Consider the following 10,810-nt stretch of genomic DNA (forward strand, 5'->3'; position numbering starts at 1 on the left):
AATAAACATAGACCATTTTAATAAATCAACTTTAGTTTCATCATGTGGAAACACAAAATTGCTTTATCATCTTAGCCACAAAACACATCAAATGTACCCATTATTTTCCCCACCAATTTCTAAAATAATTGTCCATATTGTGGCTGCATGATTAATGTTTTCTCAGAAAATAATGTTTTAAAACCATTCTGCCTCATTTCTCTGTGATATAAATAAAATACATTGTTTGTAAAATCCAAAACTATATCTAATTTTCTGTCTGTAAGATGTTAATAGAAAGAAGAATGAATTGCATTCATTGAAATGTCAGATTTTACTGTCTGATATATTATAAGGGTATATATACACATATAATACAGCTATAATGTAATTAAATGTATGATCTTCTAGCTTCCAATGTAATGTAGAAAACAAATGTTTTCTTCCTTGAATATAAAGTATCATCTTCTGATGTATGATTAAGTTTTGCAACATTACTAAGGTACAATGACCCTCTGATCAGAAAAATATTTACTCTTCATGAATTACCTATATGTCAATCATTCTTTTATAAACTAAAATCATATTTATATATACATGTATGTCCTATTTTGTCCAGCTCATATAGCTATATATTAGGATAAGTTAAGTTTTCTTTGAAACTTAGATATTATCAGTAAAAGCAATAGTATTCACTTGTGTACAGAAGGATGTCAGGTATAATCTTGTCTGATGTCTTTGAACATCAACATTCCTTCCTTTGAAAATTCTTTAATCAATATCTATGACTTTCCTGGTATGTGGTATTTATACAAAAATTAAAATGTTAATCCTTCATAACACATCCATTTTGATATATTAATAAACTGTACAACCAAACTCTGCATGAATTAATTAGTTTTAAGAAAACTAATTTCAAAACTTGCAATCTTTTCTAAATTTGATAATTACATCTTCAATACATGAAATAAGTTAATATAAATGACCTGGCTATGTAAAGATTTTAACCTCTAGCTAGGTACTGTTTTCTCTTAAAAAATATGGAATTCATATTTCATTTTCCATAAATCTAATATATGTATCATAATAAACAATCTATTACATGTATTTACATATACATGTATATTCATGGAGTATATATAACTTTTCCCTATAAAGTGGGAACATTGTATGATGTTAATTTTTTGTGTATTAACAATTTATGACAAGATATGAAATCTAATTTTAAGTTCTTTGTAATGTCATTTTTTGGTCGTCAATATATCTATATTCATGTAATCACAATAAGACCAACAATTGGGAACTGTAAACAGGACTATTTTTGCCCCATGTTATTTTCTTAGATTGTGAACAGTTTTGTCCCAATTAAAACTTGCCCAGACAAAGCTGTTGATAGAGAGACAATGTAGGGCATTGTAATTCGCCTAGTCTTCATTAATTCACCCACTGGCAAAGAGACAAAAAATAAAACAGGAACAAATGTGTTCCCTGTAATCTTTCTTGGAATTTATGAATCAGATATGTTATATCCAGGGTAACATTATTTACATATATGCCAGCAGCTAAATATGAGTAAACATTTCTTCAATAGTAAATATTGTACTATAATATCTTTGCTTCTTTGATCGAGTGATATGATTAAACACAATCACTATCTTGAAATAACTTATTATAATCAAATTTCATAATATGAAGTAAGCAAAAATATAAATCCTGTTAATTCATATATTCAATCAATATGACACAATTAGAAAATACAGAAAGATAATTTTCTCAATCTTTTGCAAAAGAAATTCAATCATCTTTAATATTTAAAAGTTTTTCCCATCACTTTAATTTTTTGTTGCAGCTACTACATAGCCTTAATGTTCACACAATGTCTTAACACATATATCTGTAAAGTTAATATTTTCTATTCTGATTCAAATTCTGAATATTATGTACCAGAAACGTGCTAAAATCTGTTTTAAATGTGTAGTATCATATATACTAAATACCATTAGCGAGTAAATACATGCAACATTTGTCTTTTCATGAAGACTTCAGTTCTGATGATAAGTTCTGAAGAGATAATCAATAATTATTCACTTATACTGGAAGCCATATATTCCAATGCATCAACTAATACATATATGGTAAGTATATAATAAATGTATGAAAATCAGTTTGTTCTTTGCTTTTTCTCAATATGAACATTGTAAACATGTTGCTAGCTAGTGTATCGTAATTCCAAATTAAAGTTACTCATGTAACCCAACTTGTATTAAGAGAATCTCAAAAAATCAAATTTCAGTGTCTCTAAATATATAATCAAACATAATCTCATGTTTCATATCGTATATTCAATACTCTATTCAATAACTTGTATATTGCCAATTTACCATTCAATTATATCTCTTCCATTGCAATATTCTAATACAAATGTATTTTTACATTTATAATCCTTTTCACTGGACTTTTCCCTAAAGAGGAAGGTTGTAAAACAACTGATCTCCATTCATTTGACAATTTGTCTTGGTAGAAAATTGCTTGTATTGCATGATCTAGACAGGCTACGTAGTATATATAGCTTTTATATTTGATCTAATTGTAAAAGTTTAATTCACCAAATTCTTAGGATAGAAATAAAAGATGGTCACCTATAGTCTCTTTCTTTAATATATACCATACTCTTTCATTTCAATCTAATTGAACATGTACCATACTTTAGTAATAAGTTTTAATGTTATAACAAATAGGGTTATAGTGAACATTGTATCATTTCTGGATTTTCATTCCGATCACACTGATCCTCTTTCACTCTGAACCTTTTCTTTTGGTATTATATCTCAGGATTTCAGCAATGTATCAAACAACTTCATTTCTTTATATCATACAGTATCATAACAATACTTATCAAGCCTTAGTTTCCAGGAAGTCTTCATTTAAATTAGCTTAAAATAAATTCATGTATGGTGTCTGAAATCAAATCATCTAAGTCAATAAATGTTTGGTTCTTTGTTCCTCAAATCATTCCCATGAATCATATAATGATGTGAAGGTTTATGACTTTTGTAATAATTATGGATGCAAAAAACAATTAAATAGTAACACCATATTAATTATTTGACTGAATACATGTATATTACCGGTACATGTACTTATTTTAAAAGTACTTTTCAAGTCAAGTATCCTAATGTTTGTTTGATTTCTCTCTATTACTAACTTAGACATATATATGTCTTTCATTCAAATTTTTTCATCAATACCGGTACTCCTGTTTTCAACGTTCACTGTCACTTAACTCTTAACTCAAACTTTATATCTGAATAAAACTGCACAAACAATTGATACGATTCAAAACACTGCATAAATTGTCTTTTGCACCCATTCCAAACAGTGATCAATTTAATTCTCTAATATTTTATGAATCAGTTCGTCTTTCTAAAAATTTATGATTCTCCAAGATTTTAAGCTTCTTTCTTCCAAACTTCACAACATGCACAACTTCGACTGTACAATGTAATATAAATAAATGTAATGTAGACAATCATCTTTTCTGTGACAATAACTTGAAAATACCATATATTATGTGGTATAGAAAACATATGTATACATAAGCTTCTCATCCCAGAATTAAAACATTTCACAGCCAATGTATTGCTCTGAGAAGCAAAATAAATTCCTGTTCATTCGTGCAATTTCTTGTTTGGTCTTAAATGACACCAAATAATTTTACTGATATCATCAGCTGTACTTATTTCCAGCCATGTGCAAAGTGATGCCTTGAATACTTCTTTTTTATCATGATCAATAAACCAACATTAATTTCATGTAAAATATTGCATCAGCCTGTTCAGATGTTCTAAATTGACATCTTCTTTCACCTACATGATTTAGTACAGTTGTATTATTAACCTGACTGTTATTTTGTTCAAACTTCAGACCTTTGGTCATTTTACTATGAGCACTACATCTTGTAAATTGTAGGTCGTAAACCAATTATCTCTAGTATCAGTCAGCAGTTAAGAGAAATTCCATCTCTTGTCTCATTTATATCCCTGATATTGAGATCAATAAACCCATTAGAAAAACCTGAACACAGCGTGTTCTAATTGTACTGTACTATTTAATATATACACAGCGTGTATATTATTCAACTTGCGGTGTAAAACTTTTATATAGTCCAAGTTCTGAACACAACGTGTTTTATAAACGTACTATCAACCAATACACAACGTGTATTGTAAAACTTGCGGTATAAAATAAATTCACGACAAAATTCTGAACACAGCGTGTTCTAATCGTGCATTCAACAAATACACAACGTGTATTGTACAACTTGAGTTGTAAAACCACATGAACCATGTGTAAAACGAAATGCACGGATTATCAATCCTTTCAAACCAAGACTTCGTCATTGGTAGATTTAATTCGTTTTCAAAGGCTTTACAAACCTTACAACTAAGACCACGTCTTAGAAAATTTATTAACACCGCAATAACCATATAACCGACAAGGGCTCATGTCCCGATGTCGCCAGAAAAAATATGAGTGTTTATCACAATGGACGCACTATTTATACGGTATGTGACGTCACTTCCAGGTAGGTTTTTAGCTTTTTTTGAAGGGCGATCCCGAGCATAATAGCCAGGAAATAATGCTACTTGATACTCCGATATGCCGAAGGCTGGATGAAAAGAATGGCCCCCTTAAATGAACGTTGTCATTTTACTGTAATTCTTTGTTTTATGTGAACAAATATACATTTGAAGTTTTTTCATAATTTTCATTTTGATTTCAATGCCCACAATTTAAAAATATGACATCATAAAGTTTACCTTTTCCCGCCATTTTCTCATTTTTAGCATAAAACGGCTCGTTTTGAAGCAGTTTTTCTTTAAGGAAAAATTGGGCAACTGCTTGAACAAACAAAATATATTCACCAAAGGTGCATCTCTCCAATTCTTATAAGTGACAAAAAGTTTGTTCTTGTTCAAAGAGTCGCTCTATTTTTCCCGTTTGAAAAAAGATAAGAAAAAACGTCAATTTTTGACTGATTTTGATTGAATTATAAAAATAGCGTCACTTCTGATGTCATATACTGCCAGTGAGTGCATATAAATCAAATAAATAGGTGAAAAACATATTTTATGTCAGCTCTTTTATAAAATAACACAACAAATTAATGTACCTGAATCATTTTAAAAATAGCGAATTATGGGGGCCAAATTTGACTAATATCATATATAGTTCTTTATCCCATCTTGAAGTTAACAATGAAGTCTATGGAAAAAATGCATTTTTAAATATATCTTGACTTTATAGTACAAATAATTTCCTCACAAATTTCTTTGTTGCAAAAAAAAAGTTGCAAAAGCTTTTCTTTTCTTTGACAGTGCTGAAAAAATGAATTATTTACCAAAATTCTTTTTGATAACTGAATTTTTTTAATTTTTGCAAGAGGCAGACAAATCTTTGAAAAAGTTCCAAGTGCAAAAAGTTTATTTTTTTCTATGCATACATATTCCTGAGTTTGGTATATGTCGTCCTCAAAATACTTTTAAAATAGATATTCAAAATAGTTAAATCTATTAAAGCTGCTTGGTCCGATTTTATATCAAATTTAATGCACGCTTTTAAACGATGGCTATGCTTAGTATATGTATAATGTATAATAATAGACATTGCAGTAGTTTTACCCGTCAATTATGCCAAATTTCAATGAAGAAAAATACGTACAAAATTTGTTAACAAAACAAACGACATTAAAAGGTACTGCGTTATTTCGCCTCATGTTAAATTTCACCCCTGACGACGAGATGGTTATGGTTGTATCACGAATTTGACATCGCTTTAAATAAAGGTCGAAATGATCAGGCAAATTACAAATAAACATGTGTACGTTTTGTTAGCCAATATTTCTAAAGTCTGCTTTCTTTACAATCAATGCATAGCATGCGGGTTGAATAACCCCAATCATTTGGGGGACGAAACTATGCGGTTTCCTTTTCTAAACATTCCCGTGATGCATTTTGGTTTGTTTTTTCGTTTGCCCAAAGAGAAATTATTTTTATTTACTTTGAATATTTCTAACTTTGAAAGGAGACTGATTCTGCTAGTGTAAATAGGAGAAAGTCCATAACTTTCTAAGATACATGATTTGTATGAAAAAAATGTTGATACTGTAATTACAAAAAAATCGGACCAAGCAGCTTTAAAATTGATAAATTCACCTTAGTTATGGATAGACTATCTTAACGCTGTGGTATTGGTCTGGGTCGTCACCAATCCTCCATCCTTCATGGACAACATGGCAGATGTAACAGCGAGCTCTATCCCCCTCTCTCAACGAAACCCAACCGTTCCGGGCAAGCCTAATAGAGAAGATGGAGTTCAGGGGCCATTCAGAGAACGTCCTTAGGCGGATCCATTCGTTGGCAAAAGCATCGCTGTCTTCTGATGATATGCTGCTGAAGTTACTGCTGAGAGTACTAGTTGACATTGACATCAAAGCTACATTATAGGGTGTGAAGTTTGACACTGTACTTTCTGTATCCCCTGCATCTGTTGGTTGGAATGGATTGTCATCTACGGTAGTATTCTGATGTACCTGAGGTTCATGTTGCATCCTAAGGGCACCATTATTGTCATCTACGGTAGTATTCTGATGTACCTGAGGTTCATGTTGCATCCTAAGGGCACCATTATTGTCATCTACCGTAGTATTCTGATGTACATGAGGTTCATATTCCATCCTAAGGGCACCATTATTATTGAGACAACCATTCTGAGCAGTCGGTCTAACTGGTCCGACATTTTGTAGCTCGGTTTCAGCTACCTGATCATCTAATACTCCTCTGCTGTCCTCGTAATTACTGGCACTCTAGACAAAATTCATGTCATGTCAAATATTGGCACAAAAATATATATTCTTATATTCTTTTAAAAACTATTACCTAATCAAGATGGTTTATCTCATGCAATTTTATAAATGAACCACGAACATTTCTGATTTCCTTTTTTCAGTTTGTATTTACCAGAAAATATTTTATCTTTTTATTTTAAAATTAAATTGCTATTCTTATTTCATTCTATCAACCTTATTTAATTTTTTAACATGAAATTCAACCTCAAGGTGAAGAAAAGGAAGACAATTGAGTCTGAACTTATATACAAAAAAGTTATTCAATTTTTATCAGTTTTTTTGCCCAAAGAAAACTCATAATCTTTTCAAAAATAATGCTTGTGATTTTTTTTTATTGTATGATCATGTCAATATTAATGTCAATGTCAATATTAATATTAATGCTTGCCGACTATGAGGTACTGGTTATGGATTCCTCATTGTTCGTGGGATACCAATGTTTGTGGCTTTTGTGATTTGCCCCCAAATCTACATCCCCACGAACATAAATTATTTGACTGAATCTATCATGATACATGTACATGATATTTCAGAAATACTGTAAGATACACAACATAGGAGGACTTACCACATTTTCTTCTGCTACTGAGCTATTTCTATACTCCGACTGACTAGTGTGTTCCATTTGAATGGAGGGGAGTTCATGTCTGAAACAGAAACTGTAGCCTGAAACATCCACTCATATTTCAAAAATTACCAAAATCATCTGTTTGATATTGTCACAAAGGTCACGGAGAAAATGTCAGAATTGTGAAAATTAAGTTTATTGACAGACAGACAGACAAACAGATGGACAATGAACACACAAATTCATATATACATTAACAAAGGTGATTGTTAAAATAAGTATATTGACCATGCATGTCTGCCAGATAAAAAAAGCATAATATTATATAACATGTAAAATACATTATAAAGTCTACTGCAAATCAATCAGCAGAACAAAACACTTCAGCCATTAAGGTGGTATAACACATCATCACAAATGGCTGACCGCTGATCCAAACAGCATTTTGTTTTATCAAAAGGATTTTATGGACTGAAACATATAACTTACTCCATAGCCAAGTGGATAAAGTGTCAGACTTGTGATCCGTACATCCCGAGTTCGAATCCCGCAGGGGCTTTTGTTGTTACTAACTGGGATAATTATTTTAGATATTCATTTTTTATCCCCAAACTGCAAATTTTTTGCTTATTTTACATTTGTACAGTTTATTTATCATTATATCTTTAATTACCCGGTATCCAAAAAATTCCTGTTAATTTGAGTGACTTTTCCCAGGTGTGTTATTCCACCTTAAGGTCAGACGCAACCTATCTCCCATTTTTTCTACTTTTTCCTATTTCCACAATGTGAAGATTTCAACTTAGAAATTTCATAATTATATATGTATTCCAATGCATTTTGCATGCTGTTTTAAGGGAAATTCAAAATATTCTAGCTCCGAAAAGAGCCTGGTAATGAACCCTGAATTTTTGGGAATTAACAGATTTAAATGTTAATATATAAGGAATAAAATATCAAGGAAAATTATATAAAAATGAGGAACGTCTCGTGTATCCTTAAGTACTATTTGGATGGTAGCTATTTTTCTGAGTCAGTTGAATTCAGTTACATGTACTTACATTCTTGTTGTTCCGATACGTAACTGTCCTGATAGGGTTTGTGCTCTGTCATCTTCTATGTCAGACTCAGTCAATGAGTTCAACTGAACATTCTCAAGTCTGTCTCCCTCTACACTCTCCTCGTGTGTCCCATCAATTTCAATATTAAGATCTCGTAGAGAATCTAATTGTAAAGGGTCCACCTGTAGTGCCTCCTGAATGAATTCTTCTGTTGTGAATTGAACAGCAAAACATTGCAAAGTTTCATTGCGAATTCTGTTCCTTGACGGGAATTGTAGAAGGTAAGGCGTTTCCTTTTTTTGCTCAACAGGTTCATATGGCTCCCTTTTGTTTTCAATAGGTGGTTTAAAAACCAAAACCTCGTTGTCATTAAATAGAGTCTGCTTTCTTAATCTGTCCTGTTTTGCAATGTCCACTAAAAATACAATGAATGTTTTCATTGCTACTGTACATATTAATATTTTTATGGAATGTTTTCCACTAAAAACAGGAATGGGTTTTCAACTTAAATTTAACACTGTACATGAGTAGTACACAGTTTAAAGAATGTATTACAGTGAAATGTTTTTAAGTTATCATGATTATGGTAACTTGACAAGTTCACTTAAATCTTTGATAATTGTTCAGATATGCTGTGAAGGAAGCATGGTTAAATGTTTATTCATTAACTGTTAAATTTTATGATGTATAACTCTACAATATTAAAAAAAAAACCTGATTTCACTAGCAAAACCAACCCTCTAATGATACATGTACAATATATATTAATAAATTATACCTTGCTCCTGAGCAAATGTCCTTATGAGCAATGACAGAAGAAATCTCAGGAACCATAAACCAACCAGAAATCTAGAATAAAGTAAAGTAGTTAATAGACAAAGTTTTCAAACATAATCATAATAACCCATTAAAAAAAATTCATATAGTCAAAAAATGAAAACAAAAAGTTAATAAATACTGTGTATGTGCATGTTTGTGTGTTTCAACTTTAAATTATATAATTGTATGCATGGTATATATATAATGAATTCAATTTCTATCAACATTTATTTATAAAATAATACATAACCTAGGGTAGCTTCCAAGTTTTATAAATAACTACTAAACTGTTCCAATTAAATCATGTTATTAACACTAAGTACAATATAAACCAAGTAGTTAAGAAATTACCGGTATATATATTCCTAATACATAAAAACACTTTAAAAAGGGTCTTAAATTTTTGCCCAATTTTAATGAAACGTACGTCATTATGTTTTGCAAGTGAGTCACATTACAAAGATGAATTTGTCAAGATAGTAGCCAATCATACATAAGGCATTACTCTATCATTCTTTCTTTGCAGGTTTGTAAGCAAGTACATAGGTTGATGTTCATTAAACAAGAAAGCATATCACTCACATGTACACAATGTACAGAATAAAGTTGAAACAGTCCATCATCTTTTGTTACTGCATCTTCTAATGAATCAGTACCTGCTGAAAACAATAAAAAAAAATTAATAAGTTTTAAGAACAGTCATTCTAAATTCTAATCAAAAAGTTTATTTTCTGATCTAGCATTTAATGTATGTATGATGAAACTAATGTTCCAGTCTGTATGTTATAGAGATAATAAATCTGCATGATCATGATGATTTATAATTAATTTTGCAATCTAGATCAGATAATTAACTTAACTCATGTCAGTTGACCCACAAAAGCATGTAAGTTCAGCCATGCAAAGCAAGCTCTATGGAAATGGCAAATGATATATACAATTCTAACATGATTTTGATGTGAATTGTTATATCTGATGTATACAGTAGATTGCAAATATTTAGTCATCATGATCATGCATATTGGATATTCAACAACAAGGGACAGAAATGGGTAATTTAGGTGTGTATATCGATCATCGGGATTGTATTAAGCTGATGCCCTGGAGTTTAGATAACTAATGTAATGGGAATGTTGCTCAGCTTGGATCTCCAAACTTTACCTCCAAAAGGGTAGGGGGTTCTAATGGATAATTCGGATGTGTTGGGGAGGGATATGGGAGTGGGAGGTCCATGGCTGAGGAAATATTTTATGGTAAAATTTGCAACAATCTTTGTAAATTTTTTAAATGTTTGAATTTTTCTCTGGACACTTCTCTAGATCTGTACACGATCAGGGTAAGTCATCACAGTAGAGATAATACATGGACACATGTAACGGTCAGACCGGTTCAAATACCGGCGCTCATTTGGTAGAGCACCTGACTATAGGGATTCAGGGAGCCCGGGTTCGAAACTCGATCTGGTCGTCATTATTT

The 10,810-nt window shown here is 31.1% G+C and overlaps 1 protein-coding gene across 1 annotated transcript; it reads right to left on the bottom strand.

The window, feature by feature from the left end:
* Positions 1–6,199: 6,199 nt before the first annotated feature.
* LOC136271936 (uncharacterized) lies at positions 6,200–9,766 on the bottom strand. Its single transcript, XM_066072531.1, has 5 exons — positions 9,762–9,766; positions 9,294–9,364; positions 8,516–8,930; positions 7,455–7,533; positions 6,200–6,844 (listed from the first exon to the last, which is right to left on the bottom strand). Exons 1-5 carry the CDS (start codon positions 9,764–9,766, stop codon positions 6,200–6,202), a joined length of 1,215 nt encoding a protein of 404 aa, XP_065928603.1.
* Between the last annotated feature and the right edge of the window lie 1,044 nt (positions 9,767–10,810).

The sequence above is a fragment of the Magallana gigas genome, chromosome 9 (genome assembly GCF_963853765.1).
Source record: "Magallana gigas chromosome 9, xbMagGiga1.1, whole genome shotgun sequence".
Lineage (NCBI taxonomy): Eukaryota > Metazoa > Mollusca > Bivalvia > Ostreida > Ostreidae > Magallana > Magallana gigas.

What these genes read in the sequence shown, in the direction of transcription:
- LOC136271936 (XM_066072531.1), bottom strand. An exon ending in CGTATCGGAACAACAAGAAT is followed by an intron (nt 7,534 to 8,515) that starts GTAAGTACATGT and finishes TTTCTGTTTCAG; the next exon opens with ACATGAACTCCCCTCCATTC. An exon ending in CAGTAGCAGAAGAAAATGTG is followed by an intron (nt 6,845 to 7,454) that starts GTAAGTCCTCCT and finishes AATTTTGTCTAG; the next exon opens with AGTGCCAGTAATTACGAGGA.